General features: G+C 43.9%; 1 protein-coding gene across 1 annotated transcript; it reads right to left on the bottom strand.

Annotated features, from left to right (window-relative positions):
- Positions 1 to 7041: 7041 nt before the first annotated feature.
- znf276 (zinc finger protein 276) lies at positions 7042 to 23557 on the bottom strand. The gene is made up of 11 exons (XM_057329245.1): positions 23221 to 23557; positions 22818 to 23082; positions 19632 to 19678; positions 18261 to 18527; positions 16741 to 16819; positions 9233 to 9319; positions 8369 to 8473; positions 8146 to 8221; positions 7963 to 8080; positions 7680 to 7779; positions 7042 to 7609 (listed from the first exon to the last, which is right to left on the bottom strand). The coding sequence occupies exons 1-11, from the start codon at positions 23303 to 23305 to the stop codon at positions 7321 to 7323; spliced, it is 1518 nt and encodes a 505-aa protein (XP_057185228.1). The 5' UTR covers positions 23306 to 23557; the 3' UTR covers positions 7042 to 7320.
- Between the last annotated feature and the right edge of the window lie 782 nt (positions 23558 to 24339).

Below are 24339 nucleotides of genomic sequence, written 5' to 3'. Positions count from 1 at the left end.
GAGAGCACACATTTAGGATAAAGGAGAGAGAAGCACAGGTCAAATATAACAGATAATAAATTCCTATATGCAATATTAATTAAGTAAAACTTTAAGATTCTAAAGCAGCCCCCCCGGTCAGGCAGATAGTGCAAAAACAGTATGCAAACGGTGGCGAGGAACCCAAAACTCTAATCGAGAAAAAAAACCTCAGGAGAACCCAGGCCCAACCAGGGGATTCCAGTTCCCCTCTGGCAAAAGCTGCTGCCTCTGCACAAGCTCCAGAGAACTTGCACAACAAGGCTAAATAAAATAAATAAACTTAATAATAAAATAAATTATAGTTTAAGATTATCATTAATAATCTAACAGCATTTGAAGTTTTGTGGTGAAGACATGTCAAGAGACCGCGTCCTTCTTTATCCAGCTCTATCATCTCAGCTCTTGTCAGGTCCCCACTTCCCATTCTCCGCTCTACCATCAGGTCAGGCCATGAACTGCATCCTGCTCGCTGTGGTAACCTTGGAACAATGAGACAAGACTGGCTGAGAGTAGAGTACTGTTCTGTACTCTTTGATGCAACAAGTACATCAGTTGTGTTTTTGGTTCCGGTTGATCTAACTAATGCAGCCTAAACCCTCAGAAGATTTATATTATGGAAGAGTAGTGTATGCAAGATTAAAAAGATGCGTCTTTAGTCTAGATTTAAACTGACAGAGTGTGTCTGCCTCCCGGACAGTGCAGGGAAGACTATTCCAAAGTTTAGGCGCTAGATAGGAAAAGGATCTACCACCTGCACTTGATTTTGAAATTCTAGGTATTACCAACTGACAGGACGCCTGAGAGCGTAATGCACGTGAAGGACTGTAATACAAAAGGAGTTCATTCAAGTACTGAGGAGCTAAACCATGTAGGGCTTTATAGGTAATAAGCAAGATTTTAAAGTTAACGCGATGCTTTATAGGTAACCAGTGCAAGGTTGACAGAACCGGGCTAATATGTTCATACTTTTTTGTACGTGTATACATTACTATTATAAATCTATCTCTACATAAGTTCTGGTCTTTGTTAGCTCATCTCTAGTCGTAAATAGCAGAGTCTTTGTTAGTAACCCCCCCTCACCAGCTAGGAATGCTGAGATCAGACAACTGTTTCAAGTTATCAGGGTAACCCCCAATAACTTAGGTGTGTGTGTAAGGACACTATAAAGGTCTGCCCCCAACCAGGGTTGGGCAGTTGCATTGCAATCCAACTCGGCTTTGTTTCAACTTTGTGAGAATAAAGTCTAACTACTTTTGGTTTCAAAACCTTGACTCAAGAGTCGTTTCCTCAGAATCAAAAGAGGAAAAACCACAACATTTTGGTGTCAGAAGTGGGATCCTCAGAAAGAGCAGTAAGGTGGACCACGGAGGGCGGCATCTGGGCGAGCAACACAACAATTTGTCCAAGGTGAGCAGTTTTTGCTTATAATAATTAGGTTGTGTTGTTTGCCAGAGACTGCTCGTGGTGAGACACGTTAAGTTCTTCTAAATTCATCGAACTAAATTTAATAGAAAAAATCTAAAATGAAAGATTCAAAGGGGTTTTGATTCCAAAGGAGTAAAAATGCATGCATTGATCTGTGTTTTCTGTTGAGTTGGTCTTGAGGAGAACAGTGCATTCAGATTTTAATACTTATGTAAGTGTAGAATTTATATTAGATTATAATAGTATGAAAATAAAAGCGCTAATACGTCCTATAGGCCAATGATTGTTCAAGGGTTGCCTTTTATTTATTCAAAGGTGAATTTATAAAGAAAGAGTGCAAACTTGATAGTGTGATTGTTCAAGGGTTGCCTTTTATTTATTCAAAGGTGAATTTATAAAGAAAGAGTGCAAACTTGGTAGTGTGATTGTTCAAGGGTTGCCTTTTATTTATTCAAAGGTGAATTTATAAAGAAAGAGTGCAAACTTGAGAGTGTGATTGTTCAAGGGTTGCCTTTTATTTATTCAAAGGTGAATTTATAAAGAAAGAGTGCAAACTTGGTAGTGTGATTGTTCAAGGGTTGCCTTTTATTTATTCAAAGGTGAATTTATAAAGAAAGAGTGCAAACTTGATAGTGTGATTGTTCAAGGGTTGCCTTTTATTTATTCAAATTTGAATTTATAAAGAAAGAGTGCAAACTTGATAGTGTGATTGTTCAAGGGTAGCACCCGCGGACCTCATGCGAAATGTTACCCGCATGCTGCGCACTTTAGAGCGGGAGAGCCGCGGGCCTCTCCCTTCTGCAAAGCGCTGTGACAACGCCAGACAGCGTGCTAAACGGACCGAGGAATTCTTCAAATGCTGCCGAAGGAGGTATGGGCCACATTTCTTCGACACCATGTCACCTGCCGACGCGTTGATGAGCTTTCTCACAGACCTGTACAGCAGAAATTTTACGGTGACCACGTAAGACATTATCGAATCGACATATGAATTTTCTGCTCATACTCAGTCGACAGCTCAGAGAAAGACCTCTGGGTGAATGATGCCAAACTCCGTCACCTGAAAAGAGCCTGCCTGTACCAGATGAAGCAGATTAGAGGAGAGGTACAAGCACATTCGGGTGGTTTCCGTCAAGCGTCACAAGACTTTTTTTGGCCAGGCAAAGATCGCTATCAGCCTGCTTGAGCACTCCTGGCTCACGCTATCTGGCACAAATCTGTGTTATCCAATTATGGCTTTTGCACCTCGAAGGGCAACAAGTGCATGCAGCTTCTCTCACATTTTAGGACGGTGTGGAGAAATCTGGGTTTGCCCGGACTTCATGATGTTACGCAACAGTCTCGTCACCCACGTACGTATGCTCTCGCACACACCACTTTACAGTTTAGCAGTGTTCCAACAAATGCCATTCCGTGTCTCTTTTTCCCCAGGCCCACACACCTGCCCCCGAAGCAGAGGCAATATTTGGCTCGAGCAATGTGTCACAACACGCACACGGCTCTCCAGTATTACGTGGTCGATCAGACCAACAGCCTGGCTCGCAGTTCAAGGTTCCTGGCCTTGAGAGCAGTGGGTGCTGTTAAAAGCAAATAAAGTCTTGTGCTTTTGAAATATCACCGTGTCTGTTGTGTCTATTTGTGACTCTCTGCCACTATGAACCCCGGGTCGTCCCTCGACGGACCTCGGGCGCAGCCTTAACCACACACACGCACCCGTGGCCAGCCTCAACACAACATCGCACCCACCTGGAGCTTCCCACATTTCCTCCAGGATGCTTCCACGTGCACATGCATGTGTGGAGCACAAAAGCACATTTATCTGCCCCTGCGAACCTGGCAACATTATGACCGTTCAGGAATGGTTCTTTGGATGCTCACGGCAGCGCAACTCCGCCGCGCATCCGCTCGAGGCATCACCTTTCGGGTACTTTCTTCAAAACGCAGATGATTTTCAAAAGCTCCGGAGAGCGTTTTAGTCCGTGTTCATATAAGTCTGAAGGCCATCAGTCTGGTGACCTTATGGCTGTTCGGACACGGTTCTTTGAAAGGCCGCAGTGGACCTCCAGCACGGCCGTGACAGTGCACCAAACCCGGATAGAATCCGCCGGCGCGGAAAAGAAGTCTTTTTCATCCAGGCTTGCCTCTCTTGCATCCTATCCGTCCAGCGTGCACCCCGGACCGGCGGAGACCACTTACGTTTCGGGTCTCTCATCAATCTGACCCCACCAGTCTGTCAACCTTATGGCCATTCGGACATGGAAGTCCACCGCTGCGACGGGCAAGCCGATACGCACCACCGCTGCGACGTGCAAGCCGATACGCACCTTTTCGGATCGAAAAACCAACATTCACCGGTACATATCTCCGCGACGGAAGGTTATAGAGAGACGAGCCTTGGCTCGTTGGAAAGGTCTCCACTGGGGGAGTTCGAACGACACCGCGAGTCAATGCGACCCCGCCTCCCGGAGCTAGAGCTCCCGGTAGTCGGAATGGTCCGAGGGCCGTAGCTTCGGGGCCCAAGGACCCAACGACCTTCCGGGCCGGAGATACAGAGGCCTCTGGTGAAGGCTGCCCTAGAGTGCTCCAAAACCTTTCCAAAAAAGTCTTTATCCAGCAGGACTCGGCGGGAATCTCTTGCATTGTGTCCTAACCCTACCCGAGAGCTCCAAAACCTAAGTCTTTATCCAGCAGGACCCGGCAGCATCTACTGCATCCTATTCGACCACAGTGCACCCAGCCCGGCATCGCCTCTAGACTTCGCCCACCTCAACTCCAGGGCCAGCTGCCCAGGAGCTACCTGGCGCACCATCTGGTCCCTGTGCACCCGATCTTAAGCACCCCCCTTCGGGTTAAGCACTTCAGCCTGCGCCCTCCGGACAACCAAACAGCTGGTCAACCTGAAAAACTTAGGTTTTGGCGGCTTAAAGGGTCCCTACAGGTTGACCAGCCGGTCAACCGAAAGGGACTCCAGTGCCGGGTCACCCCGGCCGTGGAGTCTCGCGCTTGGGCTCAAGCTCCACATGCCGCGACTGGGACACCCGTACAGTGTCCCGTTCCGGGTCGAGGTCTCCCGCTCCGGGTCGAGGTCTCCCCCAACAAAAGTTGCTATCCATGCCCTATCAAGCTTCCCGTGGCGTTGCGGTATCGCTGCCTTCAGGAGGGATTCCGATTTAGAGGCGTTCAGTCGTAATCCCGCAGACGGTAGCCTCCGGCAGTGGCTCCTCAGCCAAGCACATGAACCAAATGTCTGAACCTGCAGTTCCTCTCGTACTTAGCAGGATTACTGTCACAACAACATGGCATCAGTAGGGTAAAACTAACCTGTCTCACGACGGTCTAAACCCAGCTCACGTTCCCTGTTGTGGGTGAACAATCCAATGCTTGGCAAATTCTGCTTCGCAATGATAGGAAGAGCTGACATCGAAGGATCAAAAAGCGACGTCGCTGTGAACGCTTGGCCGCCACAAGCCAGTTATCCCTTTGGTAACTTTTCTGACACCTCCTGCTTAAAACCCAAAACGCCAGAAGTACCGTGAGGCCCCGCTTTCGTGGTCCGTACTCATAATAAAAATCAAGATCAAGCGAGCTTTTGCCCTTCTGCTCCGCGGGAGGTTTCTGTCCTCCCTGAGCTCGCCTTAGGACACCTGCGTTATGGTTTGACAGGTGTACTGCCCCAGTCAAACTCTGGGTTTGACGACAGAAGCGAGAGCCCACGGGGGGCTCGCCTCCCTGCATCACAGAGTGAGTGAGGAAAGAGTAGTGGTATTTCACCGGAGGCGCCTCATGTCTCTTCACAGTGCCAGACTAGAGTCAAGCTCAACAGGGTCTTCTTTCCCCGCTGATTCTGCCAAGCCCGTTTCCTTGGCTGTGGTTTCGCTAGATAGCAGGTAGGGACAGTGGGAATCTCGTTCATCTATTCATGCGCGTCGCTAAAGAGGAATTTGGCTACTTTACATCAAGTTATCAAGTCCAACGTTGTTCATTGGCTTGAGATCGCCTCTAGTGACGTTTTTGGCTGGGCCTTAGATGATTTATCGCCACATGGCGGGTCATTCTGCTTACTGTCAGATCCATGCTGTTCCTTTTGTGATTATGCTGTCCGGTTCAAATTATTGTCATAGCACTTAATTGTCCCCATGATGGTAAGTAGACAGAGGTCCATGATGATAGTCCTCTTCCAGAGGGGCCGTACATCAGTCCCCTGCTTGAGATAATGACGGGGACGTGTTTGGTGGCTTGTCCAGTCTCGTTCCAGGTATTAATCGCTATCTTGTTTTCGCCAGTATATTTCTGCTCTTTTATCCTCCATGACTCCATCCTCGTACCTGAGACGATAGTGACGTCCATGATGGTGATGTTGTTTGGTGTTTCAACTATTAGGTCGGGTTTAATGAAGGAGCGGGTGGTCTTGATAACTGGCTCTGTCCAGGTGGTAATTGAGTCATAGTTACTCCCACCGTTTACCCGCGCTTCCTTGAATTTCTTCACTTTGACATTCAGAGCACTGGGCAGAAATCACATCGTGTCATCACCCACCAAGGGCCGTCGCTAGGCTAGGCGCCGCCCTCGCGGGGGTCCGGACGTGGGATGTTCCAAATTCCAAATATGGTAAGAGGTGTTACATTTCCCTCACATGCTTGCAGTATTCCACCAATCACTACGCACTGGTTAACTGGCCAATCATAGCACATCTCGCTTTTCAGAGCCATGAGCTTTGTAAAAAAATCTGCGCGTTTCAGAGGCGGAGCAAAGAGGAGATACAAACATGCACGGTATGTGGAAAATACAGCGTGTTTCAACCTTAAAGAGTACATAACTAGGGATTATTAAGGTCCTACTTTGGTTTATGGAGTGTCCAACAACAAGTTTATGTAAAAACACTATTATTTCATAATAATAGGCAGTTATTCTTACCTTACTTCTTGACTGACTCTCAAATGATTTGTTTCGCGATTCATCTGTCTAATCCCCTTCTTTCCGCTAGCCTAGTCTGATGTGATTGGTCAGATGGTCTAGTCTGCTGTGATCAGTCTACCGCGAACGATGCTCACGAGCTACAGTGTTTGGGAGAGAAGAGTGAAGTTTTCGCAGGCAGTCCTAGCAAAACGTAGGCGGGGACTATATGTAGTGACGTAAATCCGCGGCGGTTCGCAAATCGGACTAGCGACGACTCGTTTGCGTGATTCAGAGTCGACTCCATTTTTTCCAAGCCAATAACTTTGTTATTCATTCACCTTCGGATTTAGACAAAGACTGCTTACTCTCAAACACGGCAACATTACACACTGCATGAAATGTCATTTTCATGATCTCATGTTATGTACTCTTTAAATCGTGTGTACACATTGCATTACATCTAAAACAAACCATAATATTCGTTTTAGCCGTGTCATATGACCCCTTTAAGACAATTCATGAGCGTTTTAAAATGTGACACAAACACAGTTTGATTTGGTGTTTGTAATTCATGCTAGTCTGACGTTTGAATTTCACTGACTTTTAAAACTGAATAATGGAGCCCGCAGCGGGTTGATGTTTAATCTTGTAATAAAACAAAAGCTGCTCATGCTGGAGCTTCAGTGAAGTCAAAGGCACTTGAAGAGATATGACATGAACTTTATTCCCATGAACTACACATCCAGTGTGAAGAGACTTCAGCTTGTGTGTGAGGTGATGTTTAAAACAGAGCTGATAATGTGTGCGTTTAGATCCTGAAGGGCCGGTGTCCTGCAGAGTTTGGCTCACACTTGCCTCATCGCACCTGTCTGAAGAGATCTGGATTAAGTGTTCAGGTGTGTTTGATTGGGGTTAGAGCTCAACTCTGCAGGACACGGTTCGGGCACTCCTGGTTGAGATGAATACTGATGAGAAGGATTATACGGCGTGGAGACTCTCCAGCACACAGCTCATGTCTGATGGGCTTAAGTCACTCTGTTGCGGTCCCAAGTCCGTTTGCTGAGCGGATGAATCTGAAGGTATGGCGATACTGCCTCCCTGCAGGAGAGGATGAACCATTGACATGTGCACATTCAGATTGTGAGCTTTCTCAAAGCGCTTGGCACATATGGCACAGGCGAACTCCAGATCAGCCTCCGCCTTGTGTTTGGTCATGTGATACTTGAGAGAAGCCCGCTGACGGCACTGAAAGCCACACACCTCACACCTGAAAGACACAGATGTTGTGAAGATGGCGAGGGACGCAGGACTGAACTGAAGACTCTCTGTATACTCACTGCAGAGGTTTGGCTCCAGAGTGTCTCATCTGATGAACCGACAGATGTTTCCTCTGCTTAAACGTCTGACCGCACTCATCACAGATGTAGTTCCTCACCTCTGACAACCACAAATCAACAACACCTCACTTTCAAATAGACATATCTGGACATATCTCACACCATGTCATCTAATCCTAATTGGTTCAGAACACTGTTCAATGGTTATCTAAATTCAATGAACTGTGCTCTGAGCCCGTTAGAGCGGTTCAAGACGCTGCGGAAGGTGACGGTGCTGTGGTACCTGTGTGGATGAGTTTGACGTGTCTCTGCAGATATCTGTCGATCATGAAGACTTTATTACAGCCCGGATGAGGACACGGTCTTTCACGAACCTCCTCGTGATGTTCTTTAATGTGTTTCTGAATCACACAAACATTGACTAAGTTGACTGCAGACATGAGTGAATGATGATGATGTACGGTACCTTCATGCCATCAGCTCCTCTATAAACCGCTGTACAGCCCTGATGAGGACACTTGTAGATGGTGGGAAGCTCCTCTCTGTATGTAAAGCAGCAATGTCACTTTCACACAGGACTGGTGATGCATAAGAGATTCTCTTGATGAAATGTACAGCACGTGTCAGATCATGTGAACATCGTGAATGACAAGAGGACTCCATCACAACAACAGGAAGCAGTGTTTTACCGTTCGGCTTTAATATTCTTCTTCCAGCCAGGCTTTGGTCCAGGTTTCCTCCTGACTTTAGTTTCCAGCGTCTTGTGCTCTTTACTGTTATTCCTCTGTGAAGAACTGTGAGAGAAGAGATCGGTCATCAGAAACACAAAGATCTCATCAGGGGCCGGTTTTACACTAGTCTTACAATTTACTCGTCTCGTTTGTTCTGTTAAGACTGGTGTTTACTTTAAGTCAGTTTCATCAAATCTTAGATGGGTCTCATTTAAGACCAAAGATCAATACTGATCATAACGAAAAGTTAGCCTAGTTTCAGAAATGGCCTGACTTTGTATTGTGCTATACAGTCGCAACGATTTTAATAAATGGACAATCAGAAGAGGAAGAGATTTCTAAGACAATAAAATTCACTGGAAGTCTTATGAAAATGCTGGAGATTTATTTTGTGTACATCTCTAATAGTGTAAATCAGTCAGTTTCATAAACCATCAATGTTCTCGGTTACTGTTGTCAAAGCCTTGATTTTATGATTATTTGCACTGTAATCACACAATGTGTTCATTTAAGTTGATTTGGCAGCGTTGTATTTCTGTAATATGAAATATTTTCATCAAAGAAAAGCTGGGTTTAGCTCATGGCTGTACTCATAACTGACGTGTAGTGAGGCCAAACGGACCAGAGAAAAATATTTTAGGCTGATGTTTTTGGGACTTTTTCTACAATTTAGACGGTCTTACTAAAGACAACCATGAGCTCATTTTGTGCAACAGTGTTTCTTCACTGACTTTAGTTAGTCACACTAACGGTCTTAAAACCATGACTATGTTTATGCATCCAGCCCGGTTTACATCATCCAGACATTCACAGGGATCTTACCGTGTGTCAATGTTGAGATCAGAGCTCTCCTCAGACGAGACGCTCTTCCTCTGGTCTTCACACTCTTCATCTTCGCTCAGACACTTCCTGACACACATTCACACTAGACATTCCTATTCAAGTCATCACACACACATAATCCTTATCAAATTCTTTCATTTCTTCATTATGTGGGTCATTCTGTACACAAACAAAACTCTTATTAAACGCTGGTGTATAATTCCCTCGTGTAGTCCTTTCATTATGATAACTTTCCTGTCTATTTCTTCAAAACTGTTTACTCACGAACAGCATTTTAAATGAGTCTCAAACACAGTAACTTGACCTTCAGTTGTTTACCAGTTAACTGGCTAAAACGACACAAAAAAATACAGATCGATGAAAAAACGGTTGTTTCTAGTCAAGGATCTTGTGTGTGGTGATTTAGTTAGTTAGTTAGATACTTTATTCATCCGAGTGGGAAATTCACAATTTTACAGCAGTATACACACATTAAAACAATACAATAAGAACAAACATACAATTAAAACGTTTAAAAATATGTAAGTAATAATTCCTTTAAAAGTCCTTGTAAGTATTCTCTATTTTAAAATGCATAGCAAACAATGTGTCTTATAGTTCAATTCAGGACAGTGAGGGGTAACGACACTGACTAACTTCTACCCCCCTATTGGAATTGAAGAGCCTAATGGCCTGGTGAAGGAAGGATCTCCTCAGTCTGTCTGTAGAGCAGGGTAATGACAGCAACCTGTCACTAAAGCTGCTCTTCTGTCTGGAGATAACACTATGCAGCGGGTGTAATGGATTGTCCATTATTGACAAGAGCCTATTTAGAGCCCGTTGCTCGGCCACAGATGTTAAACTGTCCAGCTCAGAGCCCACCACAGAACCCGCCTTCCTCACCAGCTTTTCCAGACGAGATGCATCCCTTTTCTTGATGCTGCCTCCCCAGCACACCACCGCATAGAAGACGGCACTTGCCACAACAGATTGATAAAACATCTGCAGCATCCTTTTGCAGATATTAAAGGAAGCCAGCCTTCTTAGAAAATACAAGCGGCTCTGTGCTTTCCTACACAAAGCATCCGTATTAGCAGTCCGGTCTAATTTCTCATCCAACAGCACTCCCAGATGCTCCTGTACTACTGTTCACCACATTCGGACCTGCAATTTCCCAATCGCACGTACTGTGGTCTACCTGTTAGTAGAGCTGCACGATTCTGGATAAATTGAGAATCCTGATTCTTTTGTTTCAAATAGAGATTGCGATTCTTTTGCTGTGCTGCGAGGTGTGAACGAGTTGTGGTTGAACCTGTTAAAAAAATTATTCAGATCGTTTGCCCTTCCCACATCTCCTTCAATAAAACTACCCCCCTTAGAACTGCATCCTGTAATTGTTTTCATCCCATCCCACACCTCCCTTGTGCTATTATTTTGCAGCTTCTGCTCCAACTTCCTCTTATACTGCTCTTTTGCTCCCCTAATCTGGACTCTGAGTTCTCGCTGCATACGCTTAAGCTCCTGCTTATCGCCGTTCTTGAAGGCCCTCTTTTTCGTTTAGGAGTCTGTTGATGTCACTCGTAATCCATGGCTTATTATTAGCATAGCAGCGTACAGTTTTTACCGGAACAACAGTGTCCATACAGAAGTTAATATATTCCGTGGTACAATCCACAACCTCCTCAATGTTCCCACTATTCGACCCCTGCAAAACACCCCAGTCTGTGGTTCCAAAACAGTCTCTCAGAGCCTGCTCTGCCTCCTGAGATCACTTCCTGAAAGAACGTATAGTTGTGGGTAACCTCTTAACTCTTGGTTTGTAGTGAGGCTGAAGCAGAATAAGATTGTGATCCGCTTTCCCCAGTGCTGGCAGCGGCGTCGCACAATATGCATCTTTAAAGTTTGCATACATTAAATCAATAGTCCTGTTTCCCCTAGTTTTACAATCAACGTACTGGTAAAAAGCAGGCAACGTTGTATCCAGAGTCACATGATTAAAATCCCCAGAGATTAATACAAGCGCTTTGGGGTGATGTGTTTGCAATTTAGCAACAGTGGAGTGGATAACGTCACACGCTAACTCCGCGTCAGCACGTGGAGGGATGTAAGCAATAACAGGGCTCTAGACTAACTTTTTGCACTGGTTGCACTGGTGCGCCTAACTTTTTTTCTTAGGTGCACCAGCACAAAAGTTAGGTGCACCCAAATTTTCGACCGCATCGCATTTAACACCGCAGTTTTACAAGTTCACTTTTTTTTTTAAATCGCTGTCCATATAGGCAATATTGACTTGTAAATGATTAACTAACAATCTGGTCAACATAAAGTTCTTTATTTGAAGCACAATTCTACAAGAAAGCAGGGCTCTAGACTAACACTTGAGAGAGGTTGCACTGGTGCTACCAAGTTATTTCAGTTGAGTCGTGGGGTGAGGTAAGAAAAAAAGAATCACTAAAACTTCATTAAAATGTGTTTAATACATTAATAAATCAATTAGAAATTAATACAAATCATTGTTTATGATTGATTTATTTTTATTGTATATGTAAACTCTCTTTCAACACTTTACCATATTTAAAGCACATCTTTCTTAAAGCTACTTTCTTCNCCCGGGGCATGTGAGTATCAAATTTTCCAGTTGTTACAAGGACATTGAACTTTTGGCTGTAGGACTGCGTCCTTATTACTTGCCAAGAGAGTTTAGACACGTCATTGTGGTTATTCAGGGCTCTAGAGTGCGACCAATTTGGTCGCACATGCGACCTAATTTCTCAATGGTGCAACTAAAAAAAATCTGAGGTCGCACCGGTGCGACCAGCCGTTCGAGGGAAAAAAAGTCTCTGCGAAAGTCTCTCTGTGGTTCAACAGCAGACACATTAGGCCCATATCGTGGTCTAAACCAATCAGAGATAGTGAAGGGCGGACCCCCTCTGATTGGCCGTGGTCCAGATATTCCTGTACGTGTGTGTACGTTTGAAAATGCTGTGCTGCAGTCGGACGGAGAGGTGAGTAGCCTAGGCCCGTCAGATAAACAGAATGGATGTAGCCGCGGATGATGAGAGAAGATGAAAAGAACGATTGACAACTTTTAAGAATGTTAAGTTAAGGCCTGATCTGTCCGAAAATCATAACCAATGTGTGACACGCTAGACTGCGACTAAATGGTCTCATTTTGCGACAAATTTTCCTGCCAGTGGGACAAGTTTTTCTTAATGGTCGCACCGGTGCGACTGTCAAACTGATCAATATATAATTTTTGCGTATTATAAATTTAATGCGCAGAATGCTGCGCATTCAGTCACTCATTTTCGTCTCCCCTCCTTCAATCATTTACTTATCTATCAGTGCCCCGCCCCCAAAGACGTAATTCGCAGGTTACGGGTAAGAGGCGAAGGACCGAAAGAGCAGACGAGTGAACGAGTTGCAACTTAAATAAATATGCAGAATACAATAATTTCCCCCGCTAAGGTACAAAACAGCAAAGATAACGAAATGTGTTGCAAGTATTGTATGCATGTGAAGCTAATGCAGGAAACACGTGTTTAAACTTTAAGCACTGAACTATTGTATAAAGATTTCTAACAATACTGCAAAGCATACAAAATGTTATACATCACGTTAAATTCTATTTATTTGTGAGTCGCTATTGATAGAAGCCAAACGTGTATCAATGCAGCTTTCATGATGAATAATCACTAAAAGCCTTCAGGTCTCGCGGGTTGTTTGAGATATGCGCGCGCCCAGAGAGTCAGAGCACAAAATACTAAACGGAGTTGTCTTTCATGCCTTCTTACTCTGAAACGGACATATTAACACGAAATAACCTAAAAATTCCCATATTAACAAGAAACCTTGTAAAGGTATTCAGTTTGTTTCGTGACCAAACAGTTGGGAAACAAAACACGTGTTCCTGTATATTGCGCGAGCTCTTAAAGGGGCAGCAGCATAATAAAGATCTCTGTTTATAATGTTCATCAAACAACAACGGACGGGCCCAAAAACACTCACTGATATTAAAGGAATTGTGTTCTCTTATAGGAGTCGTTCACAACAAATAAATCTAACAATCTGGTCAACATAAAGTTCTTTATTTGAAGCACAATTCTACAAGAAAGCAGGGCTCTAGACTAACACTTGAGAGAGGTGGCACTGGTGCTACCAAGTTATTCAGTTGGTGGCACCAGCCCTTAATTTGATAGCACCAGAGTCATGGGGTGAGGTAAGAAAAAAGAATCACTAAAACTTCATTAAAATGTGTTTAATACATTAATAAATCAATTAGAAATTAATACAAATCATTGTTTATGATTGATTGATTTTTATTGTATATGTAAACTCTCTTTCAACACTTTACCATATTTAAAGCACATCTTTCTTAAAGCTACTTTCTTCCTTTATTTGTTGTGAACGACTCCTATAAGAGAACACAATTCCTTTAATATCAGTGAGTGTTTTTGGGCCCGTCCGTTGTTGTTTGATGAACATTATAAACAGAGATCTTTATTATGCTGCTGCCCCTTTAAGAGCTCGCGCAATATACTGGAACACGTGTTTTGTTTCCCAACTGTTTGGTCACGAAACAAACTGAATACCTTTACAAGGTTTCTTGTTAATATGGGAATTTTTAGGTTATTTCGTGTTAATATGTCCGTTTCAGAGTAAGAAGGCATGAAAGACAACTCCGTTTAGTATTTTGTGCTCTGACTCTCTGGGCGCGCGCATATCTCAAACAACCCGCGAGACCTGAAGGCTTTTAGTGATTATTCATCATGAAAGCTGCATTGATACACGTTTGGCTTCTATCAATAGCGACTCACAAATAAATAGAATTTAACGTGATGTATAACATTTTGTATGCTTTGCAGTATTGTTAGAAATCTTTATACAATAGTTCAGTGCTTAAAGTTTAAACACGTGTTTCCTGCATTAGCTTCACATGCATACAATACTTGCAACACATTTCGTTATCTTTGCTGTTTTGTACCTTAGCGGGGGAAATTATTGTATTCTGCATATTTATTTAAGTTGCAACTCGTTCACTCGTCTGCTCTTTCGGTCCTTCGCCTCTTACCCGTAACCTGCGAATTACGTCTTTGGGGGCGGGGCACTGATAGATAAGTAAATGTTTGAAGGAGGGGAGACGAAAATGAGTGACTGAATGCGCAGCATTCTGCGCATTAAATTTATAATACGCAAAAATTATATATTGATCAGTTTGACAGTCGCACCGGTGCGACCATTAAGAAAAACTTGTCCCACTGGCAGGAAAATTTGTCGCAAAATGAGACCATTTAGTCGCAGTCTAGCGTGTCACACATTGGTTATGATTTTCGGACAGATCAGGCCTTAACTTAACATTCTTAAAAGTTGTCAATCGTTCTTTTCATCTTCTCTCATCATCCGCGGCTACATCCATTCTGTTTATCTGACGGGCCTAGGCTACTCACCTCTCCGTCCGACTGCAGCACAGCATTTTCAAACGTACACACACGTACAGGAATATCTGGACCACGGCCAATCAGAGGGGGTCCGCCCTTCACTATCTCTGATTGGTTTAGACCACGATATGGGCCTAATGTGTCTGCTGTTGAACCACAGAGAGACTTTCGCAGAGACTTTTTTTCCCTCGAACGGCTGGTCGCACCGGTGCGACCTCAGATTTTTTTTAGTTGCACCATTGAGAAATTAGGTCGCATGTGCGACCAAATTGGTCGCACTCTAGAGCCCTGAATAACCACAATGACGTGTCTAAACTCTCTTGGCAAGTAATAAGGACGCAGTCCTACAGCCAAAAGTTCAATGTCCTTGTAACAACTGGAAAATTTGATACTCACATGCCCCGGGATACACCACCTTGTGTTTACGTACATAACGAGTCCTCCTTTTTTCTTCCCGCAGGCTATAACGTCTCTGTCTGCCCTGACTGCACTGAAGCCTGTTAGCTCCACATTAGCGTTCGGGATGCTAGTCGTTAGCCAAGTCTCACAAAAACACAGCAGACTACACTCTCTGTAGGTTTTTAACCAGTGCAGCCAGTTCGTCGATCTTGTTCGATAATGAGTTCACATTTCCCATGATCACAGACGGTACAGGAGGCTTGTATCGCCACTTCTTGTAACATTCACGTTAAAAACTGTGTGACTGACATTATGAACCATATATAGCCATAACGTCTTCAAATACTGTCCTGGTGACATGAGAAACTGAGTCTAGACTACTGAACACTTGATTAAAAAGGTGACTTTTAAAGTTGGTTACATAACGAAGAGCTCCTTACTCCTAGTTTTAGAGGTGCCAAAGAATTCATTGAAACAATATGTTATATTCTTCTCTGATATCTACATAGAAGGTATGTGGCTTCATTAAGTGAAAAAATGATCCAGAAACGGTTTTACATGTCCTAGGATTTGCCCCTAAAACGAAAAGGTCTGTTATTACCTTCTTTGGAAGGGTCATGAACATTACTGTTGAGCTCTGCTCTGATTGGCTGTTTCGCTGCGCGGCTCATGCCACTAGCTCACATAGCAAACAGATCGCTACTGTCAGACGTGAAATGGGTGAAGTGAATAAAATCACTGCTTACTGCTTGCGGCAGGGGTTCAAATGGTAATATAGTCGGAATTGCCCCCTTCTTAAATCAGTATCAAAACGTTGAGTTAAGCCTGCTTGATATGGTCCCAGGTTTGAAAAACTTCCCCTTCACTTTCGTCATGTGACTCTCGCTGCTCTGTGCTTCAAAGTGCATTGTAAACAAATATAAACAGGGCTTAATGGGCATATAAACTCGCACAATACAGATCAGACCCGCCTGACTTTATAACTGTATAAAGAAGACGCGTGTCTGTGCAGCTCGTGTTGTATAAAGAAGATGCGCATGAGTTTTTACCTGAGAAGCTTGAACTGTACAGATGCCTGACTTGATAACTGCCCAGCTCGCGCTGTGTAAAGACGCGCATGAGTTTATAACTAAGAAGCTGTACAGATGACACACGCCTGACTTGATAACTGCCCAGCTCGCGGTGTATAAAGAAGACGTGTCTCTGTACAGCTCGCACCTAGACGCGCCTCACTTCATAACGTTGCGGATAATTTAAAGAAGACAACAATGTCATCGTCCATCGCGAGGTTTCACTGTAGAGATTTGGTAGACATCGCCCAAACCTATTCACAATACCTGTAGAACTTCCGATGGTCCGGCTGGCCTAGAACATGGGCGGGTATATGCAATGTTGGGGGAGTACATCCCGACTGTAACGTCACAGTCGGTGTTATGTTGGGATTGGCCTGTTTTTCAGTGGTCTTTTGCACGCACACGATTTACACGAGGAGGAAGAAACAACAGTGTTTGAGGCTCACGGTATGTCATTTCCATGTACAGACCTCTTACTATTCATCTATGCCTAGGTAAATACAGTTCCCACCTTTAAGTCTTTAAAGTCAAGTCTAGTGAATTCTAGGAATGACCTCTTAAGATCTGCTGACACTTATAGAAGTTTTCTCTCGTTTACCTGTCTGACAGTTCACTGTCTGCAACATCCTCATCATCTCTGTCCATCATCGTCATCAGCTGGTCACAGCGCTGTAGCTCTGCCAACACATCACATTATTACACACATACAGTCAAACTTTACACTGATGTCATGATGTTACTTCTCTTGTTTCATCTCGAGGGTGAAACTTGAGTGTGAGATTCAAACATTGAAATACAGCATGTCGGAGCCCCGCCCCCAAGGTTGCTGGAGCTCCACCCACTGATAAACTGATGCCAGATGTCACATGATGGCCGTCGGGACATGCAGTTGAAATGTCTTTCAGATGGTGATTGACACATTATTGTTGGATCTCTTCACGCAGCAACAGGACATTATAGCGCAGCTGTATAGTGTCAGAGGAACAGTACGAGCAGTGTGCTTTCATGCACGGCATCTGAACAGTAACAGAGATTGACGTGGGTATTTTATAACAGCTAAGGGGCGTTGTTAGGCATGGGGTGAAGCGGACTCATTAAACTCTCTTTAGCTGTTATTAAATGCACTGCTTCATGGGCCTTATAGCTTTTACAAAAGGCTTATTCTACATGCGTAGCAAAGACAAAAAACCACAGATGTAACAAGAGTGGCACAGTGATACTTGGACTATGTAATGCGGTCAGCAGTTATAAATGAGTGTGGGGTTTTATATCGGCCATCAGAGTCAAGGACCAGAACTGACCCTTTTACAATCAAGTGCAAGTTTGTCTCTCCTGTAAATAACAGAACGGTGCATGAACACGTGCGTATTGAGGACTGACCCGTGTTTGAACTCTTCTGGTGTTGTACTAAAGGGTGTGTGTGTGTGACTTTGAACTGTCACTATGGAAATATTGAAGAACTCATATTTTGACCAGACAGGGTTATAGAGATTTTCTGTCTGCTGAAGTGTATGGCTGTGACAGTGAGTACTGATTGAAATGAAGTATGGAGTATGTTCTATATAGTATGTGTGGGATTCTGGGACATACTGCATCCGCCATGTTTCTGTTGTCATTTTCAACAAGCACAATAAATCACAAGGGATAGATTTAGCTGTATGTACGCTTGAAAACAGCCATCCGCCTTTGAGTTTTCTGCTACTTTAAGGGATTTACTCTTTGAACTTCACTGTCGCTCAGCTCCCGTGGCATCATGGGATAGATAGAGTAGTACTAGTGTCTAATCTCGGCGGAAGCAGTCCAGACCATCCGGATATTTATATTTACATTACATTCATGCATTTGGCAGATGCTTTTATCCAAAACGACTTACATTGCATTGTATTATACATTTGTTTCTGACTATGTGCAATCCCCTGGGATTGAACCCATGACCTTGGCACTGCTAGTGGCATGCTCTAACCACTGAGCCAAAGGAAAGCTGGCACACTGAGGTTTCAGAAGTACTATTCATGACTCAATGTAGTTCTTTTCAGCCCCTCTGTAGTATGGAAGCAGTGGCTTTGGGACGCAGGGGGTGTGTCTGTGATCTGTGTAGATTTGGACACAAGCTCTCACCTTCTGTGCCGTCATTGTGAGCAGGAGCGGCATGGTCAGATGTGGACTGGCGGTTCTCAAGCACGGGTTGGGTTTGTTCGCTGGTGTCCATCACGTGTGTGTGACCATCTACACATCCCCACATGACCCTGAGAGTCCCCCGACACTGACCCTCCAGCACCTCCTGCAGGTCAGGACATGAACGACAGCCTTCAGCGTGACTGTGAGCCCACGACACCAGACTGTACAGACACCTGCGGTCCGACGTTATGTGTGATGAGGATGATGCTGTCAAAGCAAACACAAACCATGTTCATGAACAGCACTTCAGCCAAATATGAGAATTCTGTCTTCATTTCTTCAAAACACAAAAGAAGATGTTAATAATCAAACAACACAGTGTTTAACCCGGTGGCTTCTCTCTGTTCTGAAGGCCGTTTTTAAGCACAGGTAGATACAGAAACAAGGCTAGCCCGCATTTTAGCCGGAAGCAGAGTTAGCACTGCTTTTGCAAACTGACAATCATTTCAAATGGTGATGAAAACAGACATCTTTGAAGGCTTCGGGCTGATTTGTGAAGATTGTTTTCTCTGATGCAGTTCTTTTTCCCCGTTGTATTTTTCTAATGGTGACTGTTGACACTGCAAATACACACATGAAAGCTTGAACCCAGGGTTTAGTGATGTACAGTGTGAAACATCAGGTTATGAATACACAGAGTTATCTCTGAACCGCTGAGAAATCATAAGCAGTGTGAAGCAGAAACGCCAGGATTCGGTTTACTCGGAGTGAACCATTTCATGCGTGAAAAGCCCCATTGTATGTACACAAAACCACTGAGACATTTCTCAAAATATCTTCTTTTGTGTTCCACTGATGAAAGACTCACATACAGGTTTGAAACCTGCTTTCAATGACAGGTGAACAAATTATTTTAATTTTTCCCTTTAAATGCACAGTTCACCCAAAACTCATCCCAACTCATCATTTGCTCACCCTCAAGACGTTTCGTACCTGTATACATGACTTTGTTCTGATAAAAACAAAGGAAGATATTTGTAAGAATGTTAGCAATTTTCAGTTCTGTGACATCATCCATTGCCATAGTAGGAAAAAATTGTCTATTTTTTTGTTCTGTTGAACACAAAAGCCTTTTGAAGAACTTACAAAAACAAACAGTTCTGAGGCACCTTTGACTACCATTTAATTTGTCCTACTATGGTAGTCAATGATGTCCTAGAAGTGAAAATGACCAACATTCTTCCAAATATCTTCCTTTGTGTTGATCAGAACAAAGTAATTTATACAGGTATGAAATGACATGAGGGTGAGTAAATGATGACAGAATTTTCATTTTTGAGTGAACTATCACTTTAAGTAGAGTTTACTTACTGAATAAAGTGGTGTCTTCTTTTGCTGAGGCGTATGTGGTGTTGCTCCTAAAGGTGGCAAATAAAACACACATACACACAGGTGAACGTATGGATGTGACAGGGCTGTAATGCTCATGTGAGTGAACAGAATCAGATGTTGTATATACATAGAAAGTGTCTGAACACACTGAAATCATGACAATCAATCCCACCATCAACAGAAATAACAATGGACCAGACGTTTGATAAAAGCCTGACTGTGTCAGGGGCTTGAGCCCAGGCTCATTTTCTTCCTTCAGAGAAAGTGCCCTTTTTCTGGGATTTTTTTATAAACGTATGTAGCGAGGAAGGCGGGACGAGAGCCGTGGGGCAGGAAGGCGGGGCCGGTGGCATGAGTGATAATGAGTATCAGCTGTACGCGCACCGGTCCCGCATGCCTCACGGGGAGCTAGGGAGCATAAGAGGACGAGCGACGGGACTGCCGAGGAGAGAGGACCGGGCCCGGAAATGTTAAGTTTTATTTATGTTTGTGTGGCCGGCAGTCGACCGTGAGGTGGCTGCCGGCCTTTTACTTCCGTGTTATTGTTTGTTTATTTTTGATTAAAGTTTATTGTTTAAATGTTCGCCGGTTCCCGCCTCCTTCCTTCCATACATTGAACTTTGTTACATTGGTGCCGAAACCCGGGAGGAAGGAGGGACATGCTGTCGAAGAGCCCTCGCCGCCGAGCGGCCTCGCGGTGCTGAGGAGTTCGGGCAGCGCGGACGAGGGCGTCCGCCAGCGGCTGCCCGAGATCGTGGTGCTGGAACGATGGGATTCGGTGGGGACGGAGAGCCCGCGGCCGTGCTCCTGGGACGAGGTGGGATGGCGGCCATGGAGGGAGCTCGGGAGTGCCGGCTGCCCTCAGCCAGAAGCCATCGCCGGCCGCCAGGAGGCGGAGGAGGATCGGGCCGTCCACCGAACGTCCAGCACCACAGCATAGCACCGCAAGGAAGAGCCTCTCGGCTGGCTGAGGACCGTGCGACGGCGTGTCGGGGAACCGGACTATTTTTTTTCCTCTCTCCCCTCTCTCGTCCCTGTCGCTCGGGGTGCTCCCGGCTCCGTTCTCTCGTCTCGTCGGTGCGTACCCCCAGGCGCTGGGGCTCTCAAGGGGGGGCCCCCCGGGGGGAGTAAGCACAGGCGTGGTGGTACCCCCCGGCCTGTGAGGGGCGATGGGGGACTGTAGCGAGGAAGGCGGGACGAGAGCCGTGGGGCAGGAAGGCGGGGCCGGTGGCGTGAGTGATAATGAGTATCAGCTGTACGCGCACCGGTCCCGCATGCCTCACGGGGAGCTAGGGAGCATAAGAGGACGAGCAACGGGACTGCCGAGGAGAGAGGACCGGGCCCGGAAATGTTAAGTTTTATTTATGTTTGTGTGGCCGGCAGTCGACCGTGAGGTGGCTGCCGGCCTTTTACTTCCGTGTTATTGTTTATTTATTTTTGATTAAAGTTTATTGTTTAGATGTTCGCCGGTTCCCGCCTCCTTCCTTCCTTACATTGAACTTTGTTACAACGTATATATGAATGTGCATGCATATGTGTTTCTGTCTGCCCTGTCAAACAATTAGAAAATGTCAGTTCAGGTCGGGAAATGTTGAGAGTTCCGATGCCTTTCTCCCATCCACGTCTCCACGCAAGCGCGCAGCCGCACATAGCGCGCACGCGCAGCACAGCTGTGTGTGTAGCACGTTTGGCACATCAGGCAGAGAGCCGCAGAAGTGAAGACCTTTCCAGTAGCGTTTGTCTTGGTGTGGAGGTGAGTGGTGATGAACAGACTAGCTACACGTGCTTTCGAATTAACACGAATTTATTCAATTTCGAATTTATCCAAAAGACAAACTGCAAATATTGTTTTGCTAACATCCATCACTTATGAGCTAATGAGTAAGCTAAAGTTTCGCTAAGGCAGTATATCATTGGCATACATGCTAACTTTATGGAGAAACGACAGCTGAACAGAGTCAAATTAATAACGTCATCAGAATTGCCTCATTGATATGTAAACCAGGCATTAAGTAATTAAAATGTGCTAACTTGCATATATTTGTCAGGCATTTAAGATGAATAGGATAAACAAAATAACTAAAGCATACCACCAGTTATTAGTTAATATGACTTACATCAAGAGTCTTTTCCCTTGAAATGTTATGTTTACATATGCAGATATATATGCAGCTTGTTTTGGATAATTTAGAATAAATCTACAGAAGCAAACAGACGAGGGTATAGAAGGCTTAAAACAAACAACTTTATGTGTATTTTGAAAATTTCCTTTCCATTAGAGCAAAAGAAGACATGAAAGCAAAATAGATCAACATCTCAAACTTGAACAGTACATTAAGTGTCCCGCCTTAAACAATTACTTGATAAATTTGATGTAAGACTCCTCATCTAATGACTATCCATTTTATATGTTGTGTATGCGCTGATAGATCTATAACCGCCCTCCCTCAAATGTGAAACAAAGTTCTTGTCACCATTAGTGTGTGTGTGTGCGCGTGCGTGGTACAGTAAGTGTAATTATAGCAACAATAATAATATTATTAATAATAATAATTAGTTAAGCTGCTGTATTTGTGTATTTTGTCAATCATTTTTTGCAGTGTTTTTAATTATTTTTGCAGGTTTTGTCCTGTAAAATAACAAATTAGCACCAACTGCCTTTTTCAGTTTAGTGTGAACGTCATTGTTGATGTCCCAATAACACCAAAATAATTAAAACAGTTTATTGGCTTGTGCAAAATAAATTATATTATATATATAAATTATTAGTGAAAATATGTCATTTTCCTTTGTGCAGTCATTTATCCTAAATATATACTTGAAACTTTAGCATAGAAAACACACCCATTGTGGCTTAATGTCCTTTGTTGTTGCCTGTTCTTATGAAAAAAAAAAAAAATTCTACAGAAGACCATTGTTGGAACATGAAACAATTGGGTGAGTGTGAGGGATTTATATAAATAGTTATTTTAATATATTTAACATTTTGTTTGGAAAAAATGAAAACAAATATGAGAAGTGCCCTTTTTTCCACTTGAACCCATGCCCCTCAAAATGTCTGTGCACGTCCCTGCAACACATCATCCAGCCCTACACAACACTTGATTCGTCTGCTCATGTAGTGACACCTGATGGTTCTGTGGTATTATGGGGTGTGTAGCTCACTTGTCTCTGGGTGTTAGATTGACTCTGTTCCTGAAGTCCAGAAGGATGCTGTGACACTTGTAGAACTGAGCGTGACACTTGTTACAGATGAACTGAGACAGACTGGGATCTCTGTTCATGCGGATTCCTAAGAGCTGCTGGAAGTCTGTAGAGAAGAGAGGATAAACACTGCACGAGTCTCCCTGAAGCTGAGCAAACGCCGCGCGCAGTCTGCGCGAGGAGAACTTGCCGTGACACAGCCGACAGAATTCACTGCTCACTCGACCTGTTCAGGAGAGCGAGATGATGATGATGCAAACTCAACGTCTAAGCCGTTCTCATACCACAGACCGAGCTCTCAACATGTTCTTAATGAGGCATCTCCTTTATATTTCTGATGCATATGTATATATGATGATCTCACCTGTCTCCTCGTGTCTGTCTGCTGTGTGGTCATTCACAGATATCGTCTTCACTCGTTTACTCGCTCTGCGTCTCCTCTTCATCATCTTCACTGATGTGACTGTGATCGGTTATCTCGAGCGGATCTGATGACGTTCTCTTTCACGAACTAACCGACCGCCACTGACGGCACGTGCGCTGCTACACACATCAACACATAGAACTATTCATGAAATCATAAATACACGCGCGTGCTGATATAGTTTCATTAAACGTTGTCATGAAATCCGCCAGTGAACAACACGTCCGGAAGCGCTCTCATGTCAACAGTAACAGCGGATGTAACGTCACTGTTGCGCAATGAGCCACAGCGCCGCCTGTGACAGACAGCAAAACTTCATCAATAACATTATTTTTATAATCGCAGTTGTTTTCTTATGAATAAGTAGTAGTTAAGCTACTGTCTTAAAATCTTCATAAGGATGCGGAGCACGTGTGTGTGTGTCTGCTGATAAACAAACCCGAGTCACACGACAACACTGACTTAACACACACAGAACATTTAACACGTTGACTTGCTGTGTAACGTTACATGTCGTTTGTACACAGTGAAACTAAATCTACATGACGCTTCATATAAGACACTGCAGGACTCAAGTCCGCATGATATAAAATATTCCACATAAACAGACTAAATAAAAAAATGAATTAGAATATAGCTGTGGTTTAGATTCTGATGCGCGCATGTTGACGTTCATAAACATTTAAAATGAAGATGATGTCTTACGTTTTTAATAATTATTTATGCACTTTGTTCCCCAGAGTGTTTGCAATGTGATTGGGGTACGTGTGCTCCTTTTTCTTAAAGCATATTCTCTGTCTGCAGCTTTCTACTTATTTTTAAAATAGACCTACTGTTTGGACCTTTGTCACGCCGATTAAACGCTTAGCAATTGGGTAGTTTGTCTATAATCTTTATGTTCTTAAAAAAAGAATACAAATATTATTTTTTACTATGGCCAATCGTTTTTTCACGTTTATTTTATTCTCAACTTTATCTCACTATTCTGTAGGAAACGTCTCTTTTATTTTAACAGAAGCATTCAGTAAATTGCAGTTGTTTTAGTATCTTTCTGTAGGA

The sequence above is a fragment of the Triplophysa rosa genome, linkage group LG3 (assembly GCF_024868665.1).
Source record: "Triplophysa rosa linkage group LG3, Trosa_1v2, whole genome shotgun sequence".
NCBI lineage: Eukaryota > Metazoa > Chordata > Actinopteri > Cypriniformes > Nemacheilidae > Triplophysa > Triplophysa rosa.
The sequence above is the reverse complement of the archived record's forward strand: the minus strand, read 5'-3'. Positions and strand labels throughout refer to the sequence as shown.

Bases quoted from the DNA above. Each gene is read 5' to 3' on its own strand.
- znf276 (XM_057329245.1), bottom strand. From the start codon at position 23,305: ATGATGAAGAGGAGACGCAGAGCGAGTAAACGAGTGAAGACGATATCT. The intron at 16,820-18,260 runs GTGAGAGCTTGT...ATGTGTTGGCAG, and splicing joins TCACAATGACGGCACAGAAG to AGCTACAGCGCTGTGACCAG. The intron at 9,320-16,740 runs GTAAACGAGAGA...AATGTGTGTCAG, and splicing joins GACAGTGAACTGTCAGACAG to GAAGTGTCTGAGCGAAGATG.